Source organism: Typopeltis vanoorti, chromosome 26 (genome assembly GCF_054136105.1).
Source record: "Typopeltis vanoorti isolate ZY-2024b chromosome 26, IOZ_Tvanoo_1.0, whole genome shotgun sequence".
Classification (NCBI taxonomy): domain Eukaryota; kingdom Metazoa; phylum Arthropoda; class Arachnida; order Uropygi; family Thelyphonidae; genus Typopeltis; species Typopeltis vanoorti.
The window spans coordinates 14,210,695-14,236,143 of record NC_143574.1 but is presented as its reverse complement, the minus strand read 5'-3'; the positions used below and the strand labels follow the sequence as shown (position 1 = coordinate 14,236,143).

The following is a 25,449-nucleotide window of genomic DNA, read 5'->3' as shown; positions in this document are numbered from 1 at the left end:
TCCAGCTAAATCTGGATACAATTCTGTAATATCCATTGAATAACATGGATAAGATGTGCAATTTGGTCTCAATATTTCATCCACCTTCTTGGCCGGTAGGGAGGTTAATCATGTCTCTCTAACACTACTTTTTTCTCAGTTTACAGTAAACTGATCACACAGATAAAAAAAATTATAAGGAATATTTGTTCCTCTCTGCATCTCACATCCCTCTCAACATAACAATGTAATGCTATTACTATTCCCTATATCCATGACATCTCAGAAAAAATAGCAAAAACAAGAAACTATTTGAAAAAATAGCAAGAACAAGAAATATAATCTCTGCATAGCTCACATACCATATTTTGAAGCTAGCTGCCATTATTATTATCATCCCAAGACCCTCCCTATGAGGTCATAGACTCATCATGGGAGGTACCTTTGTCATACACATTGCTCATCATACTGTGCCTTAAATACAATGAAATTCTTTGTAGATACCACACTGTCAGGCAATGCATTCCAGTCATTCACATCTCTCTCCATGCAGAAAAACCTGCTTCTCACTCCTTTGCTTACACCCTCCTTATATAGCTTCCAGGAATGAATTTGTGTTCTCCCCCCAATCTCCAAACAATTTAAGAAAAACCTCTTCAACGTTAATCCTATAACAACACCTTACCAACTTTTACATCTGTATCATGTCATCCCTCTTCTTCCTGTCCACTGTATTCTGTCAGTTGCATCTTCTCATTCATCATATTCAACATTCCAGAGATCAGAAACTCAGTTAATTCATCTCTGGACCCTTTTAAACATCATCAAAAGATTTTCATCTGACAACCAGGTGACCAAATCTGTACACAGTATTCCATATGCGGCCTAATCAACACCTTATACTATGGAAGCAGAATCTTTTTACTTCTACAAGTCAGTGTCCTCAGCATCATTACCAAAATTTGTTTTGTTGTCCTCACAATTTTAGATCCTTATCCACCATCATCCCAAGATCTCTTATTTCATTCACCTCTAACAATATATCTCCATTAAGAATAAATTTTACATCCCATCTTTGTTTTCCAAATTTTGCAACATTGAACTGGCATCCCCACTCCCATGCCCATTCATTGAGCCTATTAAAGTCTTCTTGTAAGGCCATAACATCTGCTCTACTCCTAATAGTTCATCCTAACTTTGTATCATCTGCAAACAACTGAATATCCTCATTCAAGTTTTCTTCAATATCATTAACATACAGGTTAAACAGCAACGGCCCTGAAACATAACCCTGAGGAACACCACTAGTTACTTTCCTCTTCCAGGATATTGCTCATCCATACACAACTTGTAGAAAACTATCAGATAGTCAATCTAGAATCCAATGCACTAGTCAAATATCCAACTCCATTTGCCCTAGTTAGACTATCAACTTATGTAGCAAACTATCAAAAGCCTTTGCAAAATCTTTGTATACTACTGTGTATCTATCTCCCTTGTCCAGTGCAGCTGTCACCTTATTGTACTTAGTAAGCAGATTATTAAAATATGACCTCCCTTAAGAAAATTCATGCTGTCAATCAAAGATAATACCACCGTTGTCAATCCAATTCTGGATCCTGGTTCTCACCAGCATCTCAAAACTTGAATCACTACACCTGACACACAGATTGGCATATATTTTGATGTTTGAGTTCTGTCACCTCCCTTATGAAACAGTACAATCTTGCCTTCCTTCCTCCTTTGGAACTTGACCCAAATGTAACACACATTAAATATATGCCAAGGCAGATGTCAATTCCCTGGATCATTCCTTCAGAATGCGTGGTGATATATCAAGTCCCTCAGCCTTATTACAATCAGGTTTGCTCAATTCCCCATTATGCCTTTTGCTCACTCACAGTTCAACTCTGTTTTTCACTCTTTATCGAAACATTTATTTCGTAATCTAGTAACCTTGAAATTCATATACCCATGAAAAGAAATATCCAGGCAACTTTCTTACTTTCTTTATTGCAAACTTGTAGATATTACAGGAATACAATTTTATATTTATCCCATACATAAAAGGCAGAAGTGCTTATATTAAACAAAATGCCATGCGTTGGTAGGATCTGGAGTAGATTAATCTGTTGATATTCTTTTTAAACTGTTGGAGATTATAGTCCTTTGGAATTGCTTAAAAGGAGGGGAGAGGCTGTTCAGCAGAATTGAGGTGGAAGGAATGAGAGATGACTAGAAGTAGCTGGTGCAGTGAGTATATAGTTCAACTATAAAGGCTCTCATTAAATTGTTAAGCACTTTATTGAGTGCAAAAGGGTGGCAAAGTTTTAATGGATAGTTTTATATAAAATACCATTTATGTTTCTGGGACAATTAGTCAGGCCTTAATGGATAATTTGAGTTAATTGGCTGTAATGGTATTTGCTATAATAAGAGCCAACTGTATTTAGTTTTATTCTTATGCAGTATATTAATTTTACATACTACATGATATTTCTGTATTAACTGTAAAATATCCTGCATATGTTGGAATTGTAACTTGTGTTTACCTGGCTTAGAATTTTTCATAATTTATTTTCGATTAGTTTCTTAAATTTGAATATTTTTTCATTTTAAAATGGGAATAAAACAAATTTCTTTTTTATTCCTTTCTCTCCAACCGAATTCTGTCAGCATAGAATGCTTGCAAGGGATGAAAAGAAGGAAAAAAGTAATAAGAACTTTTTTGAATTTGACAAGACAGAGAAAGATATTTCTCCCAATGAATTGGAAATATGAATAGTCAAAAATTTTTTTAAAATAATTTCTACATTTGGAAAAATTGACATTTCTCTTGCCTGGTATACTTGTGTGGCAGTATTGAATTTTTCTTTATCTTCTATAAAAAATAGTAGAAACTATTCCAGTTCATTATCAAAATTCGTAATATCTGTTTCGTTCTTAGAGATCTCTCTTAATTTTTCCAAATAGTTCTTTTTTTTCCTGAATTATGCAAGCTTCATTGGAAGAATGTTTTAAAATTTTTTATATTATAATTATATGTTTTATTTCTACAAGCAGGTTCTGCTATCATACTGTCACAAATAACATTAAAAGAATTAAAAATTAAATTTTCTTGCAATGAAAATGAATGATTTTCTTCATTACTGTCATCACAAATAGGGTTTCTTTTTTTTTGTCACCTACATATTTGATCCTGTTCCTCAAAAGTTAAAGATGCCATATCAGTTACTTCTTTTTCTACATTAAAAAATTCACGGAATCTTTTAATGAAATTTTTAAATATTTTAATAAACCAGATCCTTTAACTAGTATACTCAATTGATCGCAGTGATTTGCTGGCAGCATTTGCTCTGTAAAATTACTCTTATCAATGCCATTTCATGTTTATTCGTTTTCTTTAACAAAGATGTAGTTTCCACTACAATTTTTTTTTCCGAATTTAAAGCTCAGATGTCAGATAACGCCTCTTTTATATCGTTATAACCAATTTTTAATGCCATTACGGCATCTGCTCCAATCTTTTTTTCACTTCAAGCTCGGAGCACTGGTAGTCACCAGGCCTGACACCTGCTTGATCTACCTCTGGCCATACTTGATACTCAGTGAGTGCTTCATTGTTGATTCTGACTCCAAAAATAATCTGAAGTTATACCAGCATCAGTGTAGTAATTTAGTTTTCTTCCCTTTAATTTTGTATGAAAGGATTTCCACTACATGTTCCTTCTAATTTTGACCTGCCACTGTGTGGTAGCATATGTATTTTTGTTCTTCAAGGCAAATATCTTAAGAAACACATGCACTATTATTGTAGTTGGTCAGCACTGACAGACAATACATTGGACAGTGCATTGTATAAGATTAAATTATTATTGTTGCATGGGCACCTTCATGGAGTCCTAAAACTCATCATGGGAGACCCAGACTGTCAACACAATATCTGCCGTACCTCTTCTTGAAAATGTTAACAGACAAAACACAACTGACTCAGGCAACCCATTCCATTCATTTACCATTCTTCAAGTGAAAAAATCTAGTCCTCATACTCTTACCCAACTTCCAGGGATGCCATTTTGTTCTACCTCCCTCTAGCCAAGTGCTGAAATGTTTCCCTGTATCAATATCAATCCTGTAAAATCCTTTCAGTAGCTTAAGTGTTTCTATCGTATCTTCTCCTGCCTATCAACCAACTTTTGTAATCCATAAGTCTTCTGTCTTCATAGGAAGCATTCCACAGACCACTCACCATCTTGGTCACTTGCATGTGGATCCTCTCACCACTTCCTCATCCCCAAGAAATCCAGGTAACCAGACTTGAGCACAGTAATCCAAATGTGGCTGTATCTAGGCTTTATAAAGAGGAATGACAACTCCCTTACCTCTGCTTGTTAGTGTGTTCTTCAATAACCAAATAATCCTGAGCTATCCTAGCTACTTTATCAATATGTCCACTAAATTTCAGTTCTCTATCTACTACCACTATTCCCCCCCCCCCAAATCCCTGGCTTCATCAATTTCCTGGAGTACAGTTTCCTCAATGTGGTACACAGCTTATAATCTTTGTATCTCAAAATGCATAACTTTACATCTTTCCACATTAAATTTGACATCCATTATGCTTTAACCATACGCTCAGCCTGTTTAAATCATCCTGCATGCTCTCCACATCACCTTGATTAATTATTACCCTACACTCAGCTTTGTATCATCAGCAAACAAGTGAATATCTGTCTCTCTTCAAATTATTTCCTATATTATTTTATTTCCAAATTAAACAGCAGTGGCCCAAGCACTGAACCCTGTGGCACACCATCAGTCATTTGCCTTCTCCTGAATTCTGCTCCTCCATATGCTACTTTTAGGTATCAGCCACCCTTTTATTCCTATCACCAGATTTACAAGGTGCTATCAAAAAGAATACAGACTGTGCTGAACACTTGGCGACAGATTGAGTTACAATCTCATGCTGGCAGGTGTCAGTGGCGTAGACATTGTTGAGTCAGCCTGCCACATGCCATTGAGCTGTGTGCGCTGGAACTCATGTAAAGCGCATCATTCACATTGTGTTTGTGCCATTCTGCGAAATTAGAACAAAGGGCAAATATAAAATTTTGCATAAAACTGGGGGAACTCTGCCTGAATTACTTCGTAAGGTATATGAAAATGAAGCCATGAGCTGAACTCAGTGTTTTGAGTGGCACTCACATTTTAAGAATGTAGAACCACCTTGGAGGATGACAAGAAGCTAAGACTCTTGACCAACCAACAATACAACCCATGAAAATGTTGAAAAAATTCATCAGATTGCTTGTGCAGATTGAAGCATCACCATAAAGGAAGTTGCTGACAGAGTTTAGATTTCATATGGAGCAGCTGAAGCGAGCATCGGAAGACATTTGAACATTATTATTAAGAGAGACCTCCATGGGAGTCAGGGATTCATCAAGGGGGCCACATACTACACAATAACGGAAAACTCGCGTACAAAGATTATTTAATAGTATAATTTTCGCCTGTGTGTCGCAGGCATCTTCAGTACATTTTAAGCTCAAATTAAACAATAACTGACAATTCCAAAAAGCGCCACCTAAGTAGCTGGTGTAAGATAACTAAAAAGGTCACTAAATTTCCTAACCAAAAAAAAAAAAAAAAGATATATATATATATATACATACACACACAATAAAAAGTTAGGAAAGATTAGCTGATTTATAAAGTACTATCTCCCATAAAGGGAATAGACGTAAGCCGTCGGATCTGTTTAAGTTAGGAGAATGAAGTAAAGTTTCACATGTTTCTTTATAAAGGCGTTCCATGAGGAACTGACTTTTGTGAAGGACTCTTGTCTTTCTCCAATGAACTCTATGTCTAGTGAAGATGGCATGTTCTGCAAGTCCAGACTTTTCAGGTAAAAGTATTCAATATAAGATTGGTTTTCTTCTAGCCGAATAGAGGCAGATCTTCCTGTTTGTCCAAAATAAGATAATCCACAAGAGCATGGAATCTGGTAGACACCTGGATAATTAAGATGTGGAAGCTTGTCCTGAGGAGAAGTGAGAAAGGTGGAGATTTTTCTAAATGGTCGAAAGGCAACAAAAATGTTCAGTTGTTTTAAAACTTTTGCTATACATTGACTAATGCCTTGTACATAAGGGATAGGAATGCACATTATTTCTTCTGTATTTGAAGAGGAAGACATATTAAAACTACTCAAAGCTCTTTTAATGAAGCAATTCTTATAACCATTAGATAGAAAGGAAGAAGTTATATATTGCAGTTCTTTCTGTAAAAGATCGCCTGAAGAACAAAAGGAGTGGGCCCAATGAACCAGTGTTTTAATAGTTCCTGCCTTTTGATTGGGATGGTGATGAGATTCAGCATGGATATAATGGCCTGTATGAGTCTTCTTTCTATAGAATTAGAAAATGTAGGTTACCATCTGGTTGACAAAGAATTAGATGTAAAAAGGCTAACTGCTTATTTGATTCTACTTCTAGGATGAACTGGATCCTAGGATGAAGTTAATGTTTAACTTAATGAGAAACTGTTGAAGTTCATCAGAAGAGCCATTCCGTACAGCAAAAATGTCATCGACATATCTGAACCAATGAGTAAGTCTGGGAGAAATGTTGTCAAAGAAGACTCGCAAAGACTGCCCTATGAGAGAAAAATCTAGCCTTCATCCTCTTCTTACATTCATTCTCAGCTTCCAAGGATGTCCTCTTGTCCTTTACCCACCCTCCATAAATTGAAAAATTCCATTAATTGAAATCCTGTATGACCCTTTCAGAAGTCTAATTCTCAATCATATCACCCATCTTTATCCTGTTTGCTAGTGTCTGCAGCCAACAAATTCTCAGTCTATCTTTATAAGCAGTATTCCACAATCCTGATCTAATTTTTAACACTCTCCTTTGTGCTTTCTCCAGTATATATATATATATATATATATATATGAATCACAATGGAAACCAGACCTGTGCACAATAGTCCAAGTATTGTCTTATCAAGGATTTGTAAAGAGGCAAAATGACATCCTTCTTTACATGTGAACGTTCGTTTCAGCATTTCAATTATCTTTTGGGTTGCATTTGCAATCTTTGCTACATGGGCCCTGAACTTCAACTTCCTATCTACTAACACTCCAAGATCCCTAGTTTCATCAATTTCTTCAAGCATAATCCTACCAACATAATACGACAATGGATATCTGATCATGCAAAAGTGAATAACTTTACATTTACTGACATTGAACTGATATCCATTTTCCCATGCTTACAGTTCCATCCTATAACCTACCTATCTTTGCATCATCAGCAAATAACTGCATGTCGCTTGTCAAATCCTTTCCAATATCATTAACATATAGATTGAATAACAGTGGATCAAGCACTGATCCTTGTAGTACACCACTGGTTACCTTAAATCTTGCCAACTCGCATTCCCCATATACCACTTTTTGATATGTCTATCAGCCATCCTGTTATCATATATATGCAACAGTCTTCCATGCTATATTCTGTCAAAATCCTTAGCAAAATCCAAAAGTATCGCAGTGTATCCATTCCCTTTGTCTAGTTCAGTGGTAACATTGGTATAGAATGTGAGCAAGTTGCTAAAACATGACCTTCCCTTAGTAAATCCATGTTGCTCATTGCGAAGTAGAGATTAACTGTCAACCAATTTCTGAATGTGAGCTCTAACTAATTTTTCCAAAATCTTCACCACCACTCCTGAGATACTAATTGGTTGCTAGTTGGATACATTGGTCTTTTCACCATACTAGTGCAACGGAATTACCATACATTCTTTCCATTCCTGCAGAATCTTCCCTGTTCTGAGACTCATATTAAACAGCCTGGTCAAAGAAATAGTTCAGCTGAACACTCTTTTAGCACATATGCTGATATCCCATCACTCCCTATTGCTGAATAATTCTTATTCAGTTTGTGCAACAGCTCTAATACCTCGTCCTCACACACGTGAGTTTCTTCATCCAGTGAAGAGGTAGCAGTGAGCTCAATGTTGCATACACCAGGTTGATAGCTTTTAACAAAATGGGCACTCATTAGTTGAACAACCTCTTCTGTATCTGTAATCCTCACGCCATTTGCATTTAGAAGAGTTATTCTTTCATATTCATTCTTTCTTTTACTTGTAGCATATCGATAGAGTTCTTGTGGGTTGTCTTTAGCACACAGAGCCAGTTTCTTTTCATACTCAGACTTTGCTTTCCGTACAACAGATGTGACTATTCATGCCTGCTGCTTATAATTTTCATAATGCACATCATCCTTATGCACATGGTATTCCTTCCACATCATCCTTTTCTTAGGAATCTGTTGCTTTATAAGATTCCATTAATAAGGTCAACGTTGCCAAGTGTAAGGTTTTGAGATTTGGTAAGCAACAATGGGATGCGAAGTATACACTTGGTGGGGAAACTTTAACAGAAGTTGTGAAGACATCACATCGAATAATGGCAATGATGCAGAGAACCTTGACATGCAGAAATGGAGAGATTATGATTCCATTGTATAAAGCCTTGATCAGGCCTCATATGGATTATTGTGTTCAGATTTGGTCGCCGGGTTTTCATGGTGACGAGGATATGTTGGAAAGGGTACAGAGAAGATTCACAAAGGTAGTCAGTGGTCTTTGGAATGTGGAGTATGAGGACAGATTGAGAGAATGTAAGTTGCAGAGCCTCTTGAATAGGAGGAAGAGGGGAGGGGATATGATTGAGACATATAAATTGGTCAGGGATTGTTATCAGGTAGACATAGAAGAGATTTTTCATTGAATTGGAGAGGGGAGTAGAACAAGAGGCCATTGCTGGAAACTGTATAAGGAGGGTGTGAGCAAAGGAGCGAGAAGCAGGTTCTTTGCATGGAGGGTGGTTGGTGAGTGGAATGCATTGTCTGAGTTTGTTATGGATGTGGATACATCGAATCAGTTTAAGACGTGGTTGGATGAGCATTGTATGCAATAGTGAGTACCTCCCACGATGAGTCTCTGACTCCATGGAGGTCGGCTGTTAATAATAATAATAATTCCACATCCAATTTACTCCTATCCTATTTATTCTTCGAACTCTCGGGACCCACTCTGATATCCCATCATTTAAGTATTGTTTAAATGCTTCCCATGCACTGTCGATATTCTTTCCATCCATCAACTGATCCCATTCCCTGAACTTAGTATACTCCTCAGTTGGTCAGCATGTAACCTTTTCATAAACTTAGTCACATCGTAAGTGAGTACTGCACAATCACTGTCACCAACCATAGGCAGAATAGTTATGTCTTTAACTGAAATGCCTTCTGATACTATAATCAGATTTAGCACTTTTTGACCTAGAGTTCCTTCTATCACATGCTGCTTGAGGAATTTGTCCCGAAACAGCTCAATAAATGCATTTTCATTCTTCTCATGATATTCTACTGCTATGTAATCAATATTTGGATAATTAAAGTCTCCTATTATGATTACTCTTTTTGTGCTCATCTTGTCTATTTGGTGATGCATTTCTTCATCACTAGCAACCGACCCATCAGGTCTGTAACAACACCCCGCTAATCGATCTTGTTAGATTCCACCTCACACCAGATGGCTTCAAACTCACTGCCACATGAAATACTGTTAGGAGTAGTAGTAGTACTACAATCATAGATTTCAACTCTAACTGTATTCAAGTCATCCGATATCATTTGCAGCATGCCCCCTCCTCTCCTATCCTCTCTATCCTTCCTAAAAATAGTGTACCCTTGACACTCAATTCCAGTTAGTATGTCTGATTCTGATAGCCAGGTCTTACTAATGCTTACAAACTGAGGTCCCAACATATTGACCAAGGCAACAAACTCTACCCCTTTGTTTCTGATACTCCTAGCATTCGTGTACAGACATAGTAATTGCCTGCATGTTCTTTTGTATACTCTTGTCTGCATGACACAGTTGGACAACTTGCAGATCTCTATTCTTCTCTAGTGCCTTATGCATTTAGACATCTTTGCACATGTTTGATTGGTCCGAACCGGACAAACACAAAGTTGTAATTGTTCTCTTCAACTTTTCCACAACAAAGCCCATTCCTGTCATTAACACAGTTATATAATATTGCCGCTCTTACGTTCACATTCTCACCATTCCTCCCTTTATAATTTAGTTTCCTGACTCTCTATGTTAGGTCTCATACCAATTATTAGTTTTTCTAGCCTCCTGATACCAAACGCATTCAGGTGTTGGTTGTTCCTCTTATACAAATTCAAACTTCCCCTCAAACTCACTCCACACATCCAAAAACTCCCATCCATTCCTTCTACATAGCCTATGCATCGAATCGTTTGCCATCATAACCCTTCTTCTTCATTCATTTTTATCATATTGAGGCAAAATACTGACGATTTTCACTTTCTCACTCATCACTCTCGCCTCTTCCAACAACCCTTTCATGTCCTCTCTCATACTGAACTTATTGCTAGTTAAGTCATTAGTATCTACTACAGTTACTATTCCGTTTACTTTTCTTTTCTGTTTTTGAATTGCCTCCTTTATATTCTTAATTTTCACTCCAGGAAAACTCAAAGTTGTAACTTGCTTTTCAATATCATGTTTTATTATGGAGCATGTCATATTATATTATAACATGCATCGTGTCACTGCCAAATTCGTTCCCTGTCTCTTGATTTCTGATGAGAAGGAGCTCCATGTGAGTCTGTCAAGATCTTCATCAAAAGGCCATCAATGACCCAACCTTCAACTCACAGGTGACGAGACTCTGGTTTACGGCTATTAGCTATAGACAAAACACCTATTGTCACCGTAGAAGAGTCCACATTCCCCAAGTCAAAATGCGACAAAAAGCATGTTGATTATCTTTTTCGACGTTGGTCCCACCTGGTCAAATGGCCAATGCAGAATTTTACTTTAATGTTTCAAGGTAGTTGAGAGAAGACGTTCGTTGCAAAAGACTAGAACTGTGGTTAAGCTGCAGCTGGCTCCACCACCACAACAATGCTCCCTCCCACAGCAGCTTAACGATGTGAGTTTTTTGGCAGCCTGGCAATCTTTCCACATCCTCCTTACTCTCCAGATTTAGCTCCTTGTGACTTCTTTTGTTTTCAAAAATGAAATTGAAGCTGAATGGGCAGCAGTTTGACACTGTTAAGGAGATCTAAGATAAATTGCTAGCGGTGCTTCGTGCACTTCAACAAAAAGACTTCCAGAAAGCGTTTAGAGCATGGTGAAAGTGGTGGGATTGCTGCATGAACTTTGAAGGGGGGGGGGGGTTGAGTCCAAATTTAAATTGTGTAAGTTGTAAAAATTTTATTTAGCCTAGTTTGGTTTCTATTTGTTAGTATCTCTTATGTCCATTCCCATTTGTTGTAGTTTGCATAACAGAGTTCCATGTGGTATCCTGTCATATACCTTTGCAGCATCGAGCAGTAGTATCATCGTGTCGTCATTCCCTTCACAGAGTCATGCTGTCCCTCATTGTGCATCATATTCTTATCCTCCCATTCAGAATTCTCTTTTTGACCAACTTTTTCAGTACTTTTACCACTGCTCCTGAGAAAGTGATTAGGAAAACTATAGTACTTCATGGTTGAGAGACTATTTTTGAGGTTGGCAGCAGTAGTGAAACCTTCTCCTTCCCTCCCTGCAAATCAGGAGATATGTCTTCATTAATTTACCAAAAATATGGGAGATGGTAAATTTAAGATCATCTTTATCTTAACCTCTTTAAATTTATGTTCCAAAGTTTTAGTAATTTAATGCAGCAGTTATTAAAATTATATATAAAAAAAAAAAAAAAATCTAACATCCTAAAGTGTGTACTATAATGCGGTCAGATTTTTTTTTTCTTTCTGCAAGGACTTCTTCATTATTAGTGTCTTGTTTACCATGATGTGTTACTAATGCTGTAAAGATGCTGGTTTGAAATCCAGTTCAACAGCAGTTTAATAAATCTCATGTATCTTGTTATTAGGATGTGAGTTGAGATGATTTACCATCTTCTGATCTTTTCTGCACATTAGAGCTAATTTTCATACTGGGCGAGACTGTCTCCTTCAGCTATTATTTATGACTTAAGTTTAAAGAAATTGTCATAAATGAATGTAAACTGGTGAGAAGTAAAAATAAATAAATGGAAGTTTTAATCAGAATAAGACCAAGTATGTTGAGTTGAAACAGTGCAATACAACACAAACATTCTGCTGAAAATACAGGATATTCTGTTAAAGAGAAAATAAAACTCTTAATTTGGTTAGTAGGGAATAAATTCTATAAGTGAAAGATTAATGAAATACCCAAGAAGGAAGAGATTGAAGTTTGATGCTTCTTCTAATTGATTTTTGATACCTTCCCAAAAACAAGAGATGAGCATGGAGTAATTATTTGGGTTTACTTGATTTCATATGGCCTTGCCAGTTTGCTTGGATAATGTTCATATTTTCAGTAACTATTGTTGAGAACTTTGATCTAGTTCCATTTTACCCTTGTTTAGTGGATATAGATTTGTCCATTTGCCAATGGACAAATCATGCTACATCCACCAAATGAGTAAGTGTCAAATGGCATTCAATTCAATAGCATCAAATTGGTCCATTTGCCAGTGGACCAATTTGATGCTATTGGCATAGATGTTATTAATACTTTTATTAAAAAAATCAACTTCTTGACCAGTGTTAAAAAATGTTTGACATTTTATGATGACATATCATAGTTACATTTATTCTGTTATTACTATTGACATTCACTTAATAAATCTACTTTTTTTTTTTAAGGATCATATTCGTTTTGTTCAGTCTGTCCGTTTTTCTCCTAATGGAGAACTTTTTGCAAGTGGAGGGTTTGATGGAAAAGTGAGTATATTAATCTAGCTTGTTAATAAGTTTCAGTGCTTATTTTTACATTTTATTTCCAAATAAAATACAATTAAAAAAAAAGCAAGAAAATGAGATTTCATATTTTCTCTATCTCACTTCACACAACAATTAGCACAGATGATCTTTCTATCCATTGTCTTTCCTTATCAATAATTCTTATAAATATGAATAAGTCCATTGTCTTTATTCAGCTGACCTATAATATCCACGATCCATCCACATTTCTCATGACAAACAAAAATTATAATGTGACTTCAGAACTCATCGAACTTGCTTTTTCCTCTCTTCTTTCATTCCTAGTACTATTTACTATAATTTAATATTTTAGCACCAGTTATTCAGGACAAGTCGATAAGCTGTTTGTTCCCAATCTCATCTAAATTTGTTGTTGTATTATTAGTATACTGCAGATTTTGAAGAAACCTCTTTGGGATTGGTACAACAATTCAGAACTGCCTACCATACCATGGAGGTGCTTTTCCTTCTTTATGTACACGAAGACACTGTTTATAGCACTAAATGGTTCTTAAATCACTTTAGTGTAGCATACTGATTAAAAACTAATTTTATTAAATTGTCAGCTCTTTTTTAAATTAAAGAAACGTAGTTGGATATACTGTGTTGGTCGGGACATCACCCAGTTAAACAAGATCCCTGCTGTTTTCACCAAAGAACTGGCGTGAATATTGACATTCCAACCAGTGGAACAGATTCCAACTCAACATCGGTATAAGAAAGAATTCAAACAAAATTGAGTAGAGCAAAAATCAACTTAAGAAATATCAACAGAAAAGAACTAGAACTGTACAGAAGAATTAGAGAGGTATCATGTCAGTGTAATTGGTGTTACTAAAACAAGACACATAGGTGAGATTCTTCTAAATAACAAATACAAGGTGTTACATTCAGAAAAACAGTGATCAGGAAAAGGAAGAGAGAGCAGTAATGTTCAGCACTGATCATGAGAATAATCTTGAATAGCAGGCAGTATTACCAGCAGGAATTTAATGTGGACAAACATCAAAATGGGAAATTGGACGATGATATTTACTTGTGCCTGTGGTTTCCTAGATGGTTCTGCTAAGGGGGGGAGGGGGGAATGGAGGAATTTTTTGTCATTAGAAAAAGCATCTGATCAGAAGAAGTTGGTCCTCGCTGGAGATGTAATTTGCAGAGTAGGAATATCATATATATAAATGTTTTGGATAAACTGGAGAAAAGCAATAATGTAAGTACCTGCTGGACATGGAATAGTTACTACTAACACCATTTTCCAACATAATGATGTATACATACTCACATGGAGAGAAGTTCATTGACTAATTATTGTTGATAGTGATATTTTCTTGATTGTTCAGTACACAAGAGTGTAACAGGAGAATTGAAATAGGAAGTGATCACCATTTGGTTTTAAACATGATAAACTTGAATGTAATACTGAAAAGTATATCAGAAAAGTTTTAAAATGAAAGTGGAAGTGCTTTCTGAAGTGAATTATAGTGTTATATATACAGGTCTTATTCAAGAAAAAGATGTTTTGACTAATTTCCTTCTTATTCCATATAAATTCAGATGACTTTCTGCTGATTTTTGTACCAAATTTATTACAACAATTATTCAGTTTAGTCAGGAAATCTTGCAGACTTGTACTGGATTTATTCAAAAGTGTAACATTATCTGTGTAAAGTAAAGAGCTAAGATTATCATAACAAATTTTGATATCAGATTTAATACCACTTTCCTTCATAATGTAATCCATATAGATAATGAAGTGAAGATAACTGCACCCTTGTCTCACACCTGATTTTACCTCAACCAATCTTCCTGTACCTCCTTCAAGTCTGACTGCTGACTTACAGCTTAAATAGAGACTATGTATTTACACTAAATAACTGTAGCATTTTGAAGAGCTTTCCTCTTGGCACCTTGCCATATGCCTTTTCCAGATCAACCAAACTTAAATAAATATCCTTGTTATATTTCCAAGATTTCTCATGTTTGTCTTAAGGTGAACATCTGATCCTGACAGCACCTTGTCATATGCCTTTTCCAGATCAACCAAATTTAAATAAATATCCTTGTTATATTTCTAAGATTTCTCATCTGTTTGTCTTAAGGTGAACATCTGATCCTTACAACTTCTATTTAGCCTGAATCCTGCTTGTTCTTTATTCATTATGCTGTTAATTTTTATTCTGATAAAAACTAAATGGTGATCCCTTTTTATGTAATATCCCCTGTATACTCTATATACTGAACCATTCAGTATCAGTAATAATGTGGTCACTCAGACTTTTCTCCATGTGAATTTATGCACATCTTTGGGTTGTAACATGATGCATAACAGAGTTCCATGTGGTATCCTGTCAAATACCTTTGCAACATCTAGCAGTAGTGTCATTGTGCTGGATGATTTTTCCCATCGTGCTGGATGGGAAATGAATTTTATATATATATATATATATATTTATTTATTATTATTATTATTATTTTTTTTTTTTTTGCAACTTTTGGACTTTTGATCTTTTTCACCCATAGTCAAAATAATCATAATTTATTTTTACATGCAGAAATATTGCATATTTTTACATTTTACATATTACTTTTGCAAAACCTAATGAATTAATTACTAATTAGGTTAGATTTGAAAATAAATTTTAATTATATGTTACAGATGTTTCTCTATAATGGAACTGATTACAGTAAATTGGGTGAATTTGGAAATCCAGCTCATGCAGGAGGAATTTATGCAGTTAAGTTGTATATTGTATTCAGTTTTTCATGCTATGTTACGTTACCTTTTTAAAAATGCAATAAATATTTTCTTGAATAGAATGCAGTGTCGTAACTATGATTTTTTGACTTCTTCATGTCGTTTAGTTGTGGGACAGGAGGATCTATACACACTTTCATAGCGTATATAGCATTTCTCTTGCATATCAAATCTTGTGTATTTGATTTCTTTTCCTACATTGCAAGGTTTCATGCTATGTTAGTTACATCATTGCTTGAGTGTTTACCATCAAGTTACCTATATATTATAAAGACAACTGGAGTCTGTAGACTCATTGATAGACTCTAAACATTAGAAGGTGTGTGGTTTTGAGGTTTTAATATTTTTTGGATGTGGGGATTATAGCCATTGGCTTTGAAAGTTTTATAAATATAGTCAAGTTCAGTGGAGAGGGCATTGTTATCTAATTAATTTCCCCCTGTTATATAAGGTTTTAATAATCCCATACTGTTGAGGTGGGGGGGGGGGTGACTGTTGACAAAGTGTACCAGTCAGGGACCCATCAGGTTGGTATTTATTTTCTGACTATAATTGGGCACCTACAATAGGATGCACTGGAAAAAGGCCACTTTACTCCACCACAGTAAATATAAGTATAAGAGACTATTCCTTAAATTTGCTTCAGCCTTAAGAAACTACTCTTACCCAACAAATGTTGTCAGATTTGGGAAGCACTCATCTACTATGCTTCAACCTAACAGCCAAGTATTTATTTTAGCCTACTGGGAGGTACTATGCCATGCTTCAGTCTCATTTACCAGTGTAGTGCCTGCATGCACATATCGTATTGTTGCATGTTCCATGATGATGGCAATTTGCCTTTGCTGAAATATTGGAAATATTCATTAAATTTATTGTAATTAGTATTAATTTGTTATAATTTCTTTAAAAAATAGTTATAAATAGCCAACATATAAGCTAGTTTTATGACTTTGTATGCAAAAAAACATTTCCTTTGGTGATATAATCCTAACAGAGTAGATGTTGTTAGATGTGCCTGTCTAGAAGCATTAGGTAGCAGCCCTACCACTGGACTTACCCAGCAACAGGCTAGTAACCTTGTCCTGGAGAAATTCAATATACTTTCAAGTCTCATCCAAAGAAAAACTGGACTCTCAGGGAAAAGATCACAATTCAGGAAAAAGTAAATGAAATTGGAAAAAGGAACACATAATGAAGATTGTAACATGTATGCGATGTCAGAAGCATCGCATACAAAGAAGAGAAACTTGATAAACAACTAAACCAGGTTAATATAAAAATATGTATAGTAATAGAAACAAAAAAAAAAGGTAAAGAAACAAATAACTATATACAAATCTATATTAGGATAAAAAAAAGAAGAAAGAGTAAAAGCAGATGTAATGATTATGGTACATAAATAGCAATATTGTATATTATAACTATCTGAACAAAAGACTAATAGAAATTAAGACTCAGGACATTAAGAGGACACATAACAATAATTGGTGCATATGCAACAGAAGAGGAGAAAGAAGAAGACAGTAATATATTTCATAAAGAATTACAGAATGCCATAGATAAAACGATCTTGTCATTTATAATAATGAGAATAATGAATTCAGTGTTTAAACACAAGGAAAAACATAAATATACTTGGTCAGCCAGAGGATGTAAACCAGTAATTGATTACGTTATCACAAATTTTAAATTAGTGGAGTTAATTTTAGATGTAAGAGCATATCAAGGTTTTGAATTAAACTCTGATCATTATATGGTATCAGCAAAAATTCATTTTAAACCAGAGTGGCTAAAAATAGATAATTGAAAATTCTTATCGCAACTGAGCTACAAAATTTCTTCATTACAGGATTTCCCATGTTAGACAACAATATCAAAAATGCACAAACTTAAAAATAGGAACTGCAAATGAATCAAGTGACATAGAAGAGGAATGGGAAAATTTGAAACAAATTCTCACAAAAGCAGCAACAGAAAGCTTAGAATTAAAGTGCAAATGGATTAGAAAAAGAGGACTACGAGACTGGAACAAAGAAACAGAAAATATAATGAAAACAAAAAAGGACAGTTACCAGAAATGGTTAAATTCCAAACCAATAGAAGCAGAAATAGAGTATAAAAGAAACAGTGCAATTGCAAAACAAGAAATAAGGAAAAAACATAGAGAGAGATGGAACACTTTCATAACAGAACTAGAAAAAGATATATTTAAGCCACAACCCAAAACCTATAAAGTAATAAAATACATGAATAAATAAATAAAAGAAAAGATAAAAATACAAACAATAGATTTAGAAAAATGGATGACCTATTTCAAACTCTGGACAGATGAGAACAATGAAATAAAATTTTATAAAACAAAGAATGACCTAACAGAAAATATCACAATGTTAGAACTGAAAACTACAATAAAGAAGATGAAAAATAGGAAAACACCAGGAAAAGACGATATAAATATAGAACTATGCAAAAATGCAGGTGAAAAATTTAATGAAAGACTTCTGAAATTTTTTAATATGGTTTGGATGTCTGGTAAAACTCCTGACTTTTGGAAAAAAAGCACTGGTTATCCCAATCTATAAAAAAGGAAATAAAGACAATTGCAATAATTATAGGGAAATTAGTCTGCTAAATACAGGATATAAAATATATGCAAGAATATTAAAAGAGAAGCTAAATGGTATTGTAGAGGACAAACCACTGGAAGAACAAAACAGTTTCTGAAAAGTCTAATCTTGCATAGATCCAATTTTTAACCCTGAAATTATTAATAGAAAAGAGAAGAGAATTTCCAAAAGAAATACAAGTGGCTTTTATTGATTATGAAAAAGCCTTTGACAAAATTAGTAGACAAAATTGTTTAAAATATTAACTGATTTAAATATACCAAACCAACTTTTACGATCAATTCAAGAAATTTATATACAGGAAATAAAAAGCAGTTAAATTAGAACACATCTCAGAATGGAAAGATATATCAAGAGGAGTATAACAAGGATGTACCCTCTCACCTCTACATTTCAATATATGTGTATATATATATATATATATACATACATAAAATTATAACAATTATAAAAACCCACAAATGAAGATAGATACACTATTTGCAGTTGATCAAATAGTATTAGCTACATCAGAAGATGATTTACAAAGGTCATTAAAATGATTAAACGATATCTCAGAACAATATAATATGACAATATCTAAAGAAAAAACAAAAATAATGGCATTCAAAGGAGAAAACCCAGTAAGAAGTAAAATAGTGATAGATAATAAAATATTAGAACTAGTAAGTACTTATGTTCGTACAATATTGCATACCAGTTTCGCTAGTAACTGGTATGCAATAACTGGTAAGCTTTCTCAAGGCTTGCACAGTACAAAAAAATGGTAAATGCAAAAAGGGTTTAAGAATACAAAAAAACGTTAGTACCTGTTAGGTAGCTAAGGTAACACGTTCGCGTGACATCTCTACTCTGTCTCAAATCGCTATAACACTATCACAAAATGGTTATCCTCGAAACATCATCAACAAATTTTTATACAAAGATAACTAACAAGAAAGAACAGTCTACAAATTTCAACAGCAGTCATCCCCTTTATGGGTTCAATTTCCACCAAAATTGCGAGATTGTTAAAGGCCATACATTAGGGTTGTATTTAAACTAACTACTAGCATCAGACAGGTTCTAAGATCTCCTAAAGACAGTGTTCCATTTTATAAATATCCAGGTGTGTATAATATTCCATGCATGTGTGGTCTTTCCTACATTGAACAAACTTCGAGAAGCCTGGAAATAAGACAGAAAGAACATGTTGGTGATGTAAATCACAACAGAATGACCACTTCCGGGTTAGCACATCACTTTTCAACATTGAACCACACTATAGACTGGAATAACAGCTCTATGCCCTACGTAGACGAAGATTACAGACATCGATTATTTAAAAAAGCAGCAGTAGTGCTATGTACAGGCAGCAACCTAAACAGAAATCAAGGAGCTATACTGAACGATACTTTGAAAAATCTAATTAATTCCCTCAGTTCAACAGAACTACAGTACGCGAATAATCATGTTATGCATTTGCATGTAACGTGTGTTCATGATACTGAGTAGAGATGTCACGCGAATGTGTTACCTTAGCTACTAGTAAATACTTTCAAATACTTAGGTTTGATTTATCATACGAAGAAGACAAAGACCATAGACACTAAAATATCAAACTTTGTCAAAGTAAATGGCATAATAAATAATATATTAAAACCATCCCAGTACAAAAACACACTAGAATCAGACTATATAATGCCTTGTCAAAACCATACTATACGGAAGTGAAACATGGACCATAAAAAGGAAAGATGAAAAACAAATTCAAACAGCAGAAATGAAATTTCTCAGAAAAACAGTTGGATATACCAAGTGGGACCATAAAACAAATGAAGAAATTTACAATCCCTGAATATAAAACCAATTAATTACTACCTAAGACAGTATAAACAAAAATTGGATAAAATATTTAAATCGAATGGACAACAGCAGACTACAGAAAATATTATACAAATATAAAATAAGTGGGAAAAGAAGAATTGGAAGACCAAGAAAGAGATGGCATGAGACCGGAATAGGTCACCTGGCTTAAAATCCATGTTAGGAAGAAGAAGACCTTCTTGCTGTATTTATTCACATTTCTATTGTTCTTTACTCCATGCTGAAGATGTTTTTATGAGTTAATATATATTAATATATATCTTATTTCATAAGATGTATTAATATATATCTTATGAAACAAAATTGTTTGTAAATGGATTAGGCCATTTACTGTATGTTTCAAAATGATATTAATCTTTTGTGTCACTTCTGTTTTTATTAATTCTCTGCTTTCACATTTTTCATGTCAGTTTTTGATCTTTATAACAGATGAATAGTTTTCTTACACCTTGAGATGGTTACATTGTCTTGGCTACCTTCTCCTACCTTTTATTTTGAGGTCTGTTAGGATTTTTTCCCTGCCATAGTTTTAATCTGGGAAAACAAGCTTTAAAATATCTTGCTTTTAATATTAAACATAAATTTCTGCTAATTGGCCTAGCCTAGCTTTCAACTCATCTTCCAGTTATCAAATTGCAGCCATTCAACTCATTATCATACGGTCTCTCTCAACACTCAAAACCTTACCTTCATCTCTTATGCATCTATTAAAAATCTGGATGGGTATTGTTCAGAGCTGTGATTCAATATTGATCTGACCAGAGATATACAAGAGTATTATGATTTTTTTTTTTTTTTTTTTTTTTTTTTCCCTACAGTGCATCTTCTTTTAATTCTTTCAACAGTAGTCTTCTGGACTTAATTAGTTGATCACCACAATGGTTCTTAAATTTAATTCTTTATCCATCATTTTTAGTATTATTATTATTATAGGCAACTCCAAGGAGTCCTTAGACTCAAGGGAGGCCCTAAACATATCAAGAACAACTATTCGACATTCGCACAGTATCTATCATACTTTGCTTTGAACTCATTTACAGTCATGGCACCCATAACAAACTCTGGCAGCTTATTTCATTCATTCACCACTCTCCAAGTAAAAAACCTAGTTCTAATGCCCTTGCTAACTACACTCTTGCTCAGTTTCCATGGATGGTCCCTAGTTCTCCCTTCACCAGACCTGTTCTGAAAAATTTCCTCTGAATTAATCTTGTAAAAACCCTTCAGTAATTTGAATGTCTCAATCATATCACCCCTTTTCCGCCTACAAACCAACCAATTTCTGTAACCCACAGATCTTCAACCTGTTCTTGTAGGGTTCATTCCATAGACTAGCTATCATCTTGGTCACTTGCCTCTGGATCCTCTCTACCTCCTCCCCATCAAGAAGAAACCCAGGGGCCCAGATCTGAGCACAGTAGGTCAAGATGGGTCTTATCAAGGCTCAATAAAGATGAACAGTAACTTGCTTATCTCTGCTCGTCAAAGTATTCTTCAGTAACCAAGTGATCTGATGAGCCGATTTAGCCACTTTTGCTATGTGCCGCCTAAACTTCAACTCCCTATCCACCAGCATACCCAAATCTCTGGCTTCATCAACCTCCTGGAGTATAGTTCCACCAATGTTGATATACTGCTGCTAATTTTTCATCCCAAAATGCATAACCTTACGCTTTGCTACATTAAACTGACATCCATTCTCATTAGTCCAGACTGCCAATCTATCCAAATCATCCATTTTGACATCATGTGCATTCACTATTGCTCTACCCAACTTTGCATCATCAGCAAATAAATGAACAGTTCCTCTCAGATTCTTTCCCATATCATTAATGAACAAATTAAGTAGCAGTTGTCCAAGAACAGAACTCTGTGGCACACCACTAGTAACAGGCCTTCTTTTGGACTCCACTCCTGAATAAACTACTCTCTGATATCTCTCCATCAACCACCCTCCTATCCATCTCACCAACCCTATATCCATCCCCATGTGCTGCAGTTTACTGATTAGAATTCCATGTGGTATCCTGTCAAAGGCCTTAGCAAAGTCCAGCAGTATCACTGTAAATCCATTACCCTTATCTAGTTCAGCTGTCACTGTATTATAAAACGTGAGCAAGTTACTGAGGCATGATCTAACCTTCACAAAACCATGCTGTCCTCCATACAGTATCCCATTTTCATCTATCCATTCCTGTATTTTGCTCTTGACTAATATCTCCAAAACCTTGACAACGATTCCTGATATGCTGATTGGTCAGTAATTTGCAGCAGCAGTCTTGGAACCTCCTTTATGCAATGGAATTATTTTCCCCTCTTTCCACCCCCTTGGGACTAACCCAGAGCTGAGACTTAAATTAAACAATATGGTCAAGGGAACTGACAATTCCTTTGCCGCTTCACATAAGACTCGAGCTGGTATACCATCCAATCCCACAGATGTATTTACATTAAGGTTCTGTAATATACTATTCATCTCCATTTCATTCACTTCCATTCCTGTATCAGCCATTTGTTCTCTCATTCCTTCAATATCACATCCTGGATGATATATTCTTGCAAAGTGTTCGCTTAGTAATTCTACTATTTCATCTGATTCAGTTACCTTCCTGCCATCGGAATTCCTTAGAATCATTTTGCTGTATACATTTTTTCTTTTACTTGCAGCATATCGAAAGAACTGTTTGGGATTCACTTTAGCTTGCATTGCTAATTTACTTTCATTAATCTGCTGTAGCTTTTTACCACACTAGTTATCTTTCTTGCCTGTACTTTGTACTGTTCATGTGCCTGCAAGTCACCTTTCTCCTTAAATTTCATCCACAATTGTTTATTTTTTTGCAGCTCAAGCTTAATGGTGTTATTCATCCATTTAACTCCCACTTGATTTACTCTCCGGACTCTAGGTATGCAGTCAGCCATTACCTCCCTCAAACGCTCCTTAACCATTTCCCATGCACTATCAACATCCAGCCCTTGCAGTTTAACATGCCATGGCACTTATCCAAGCAATCTCCTAAGCTCGTCATACTTGCCAGCCCAGTAATTCCACATGTACCCTGTCTTAATTGAAAATTCCACACATTTAGTCACTTCCCAGGTCAAGACCTTATGATCAATCTCACCAATTGGTGGCAATATGGTCAAATTCATAATAGTCTATTTCTCAGATGCAGTTACTAGGTCAAACACTCTCGAACCCTTAGTATATCCCATTACATTCTGTCTCAGTTAATAAGGTAGTTATTCCTTAGTAACTGCATAAAATTCATTTCCTTTCTCCCATTTGTCCTCCACTCATTGAGTATTTGCCTATGCATATTGTCTTCATCATCTATTCCATTGCCTGGTCTATAGCAGCACCCAACTGTAAATTTTGTTCTACTGACCTCAATCTCACACCAGATAGTCTCACATGTGCCATTTTCGCTATGCTGAAATTGAACTTCTATTCTCTTTGGCTGCAGTTCATCAGCTAGCATCAATAACACTCCTCCCCCTCATTCTTTTCTCTCTGTTTTTCCTGAATACATTATACCCCTCACATTCTATCCCACTAACTATATCATGTTCTGTTAGCCATGTCTTACTAAATTGCAATAACCTGTGGCCAGGAATAACTAACCAAGGCCAAAAATTTCTCCTTATTCCAAATACTCCTGGCATTAGTGTACATAAAGTGCAGAAGCCCCCTAGCCTCACCCCTATTTTGATGCCTTATACTAATTATCCCATTTTGGTTTGTTATCCTTCGTCCTAACTCAGGCATATTATACACATTCTTACACTCAACTGCCTAAACTGATGTCTGCATTTTGATACTTAAATCTTTTTATTTGCTAACTTCTTCCAAATCCATTCCATTTAATGAGTTCAGTTCATGAACTCATGATTTGCTATTCAGTTAAAAAAAAAATGCCTAGTTTTCATTTGGAAAGATTTCCCTTATAAACTTTGCTGCAGGAAATTTCCAAATGTGATTAAAAAAAAAGTTAGCCACATGGGTAGAGCAGGTAATTGCAACACATTGCACAGTGTATCTGAAGACAAAGCTGAATTCAGATCCTCTCTTCAATGTGAGAACCTTTATAAAGGCTTTTCAGTTGAAGCTGAGTTAACTAATTTCATTGAGATGTTGGGTTTTTCATCCTGCGAAACAGACAAACTGGTAAGAAGAAAACACAGTATAATAAACTGGCCTCATAGCCTTAAATGATTTAGCCATAATTCAAAAATATCAGATTAAAGTTTTTTTTTTTTTTCCCATTTGGACAGGAAAGTAAACAGTCAGACTGTTTAGTTCTGGGCAACAGAACATACCCAGCAGTTTAATGGAAAAGCAGTGAATGGAAGTAGTCATGTCATGTGCAGCATGAAATTATTCTGTAGGAATAACTTCCTGTTTCAACTTAGCCACCTTTGAATACTGACTGAAACGTGGTTGATATTCAAGGTGGTGCCATACTACACAAACACAGTAAATGTCATGTTAGATTTCTTGCACAGTACCTTTATTATTTATATTATTCCTCATTATCTTAGTTATCTTAGTCATATAAAACAAGTTGCACTAGAATGTAAGTTCACTCATTGTTGTCTTCACTGTGAAGCGCTGATAGTTAAATTTCTCCCTGATGATTTAAAAAAAGTGTACAAATAGTTAATATCATCAAAACCCAACCATTGAAGTCTCGACTTTTTCAATTATCTGTGATAACTAATAATTAAGGAATTGACAGCATACACTAGAAGGTCACTTAGACCTCCTTAAGAAGGTCACTTCTTGGCCTGTGGAGATTACCAACAGACTGAAACCCTATAACTCTAGACCCCCCCCCCACACACATATATGGGCTCCCAAAAATACATAAAGATAATGTGCCATTACATCCCATAGTGGATGGCATTGATTCCCCCGCTTACAAACTAGCCAAGCATTTAGCCAAAGCGCTCTCACACTATACTGGCAACACATCATCACACATAAAAAAACTCAGCCCACCTCAAAGCCAGTATAGAAAACCTCACACTCCAACATAATGACATAATGGTCAGTTTTGATGTCTCCTCCTTATTCACGAATGTCCCCCTCAAAGAAACCTTAAAGCTAATCCAAGCTAAATTTCTTCCCGATATCTCAGCCCAATTTCAGTTTACAATGAACTCAGGCTATTTCATTTGACAGGGAAAATTCTACAAACAAATAGAGGGGACAGCCATGGGCTCACCACTTTCCCCACCCTTGGCTAACTTCTTTATGGAGACTTTTGAAGAGAAAGCCTTAAACTCAGCCCCACAAAAACCT

The 25,449-nt window shown here is 35.3% G+C and overlaps 1 protein-coding gene across 1 annotated transcript in view; it reads left to right on the top strand.

Annotated features, from left to right (window-relative positions):
- flr (actin-interacting protein 1 flr) overlaps window positions 1–25,449 on the top strand; it is a 219,278-nt gene that overhangs the window by 84,261 nt on the left and 109,568 nt on the right. Inside the window, exons 6-7 of the mRNA XM_090414883.1 lie at window positions 12,774–12,851; window positions 15,550–15,627. Of these exons, the coding sequence (XP_090271009.1) occupies window positions 12,774–12,851; window positions 15,550–15,627 (156 nt within the window). The remainder of the gene's footprint in view (window positions 1–12,773; window positions 12,852–15,549; window positions 15,628–25,449) is intronic.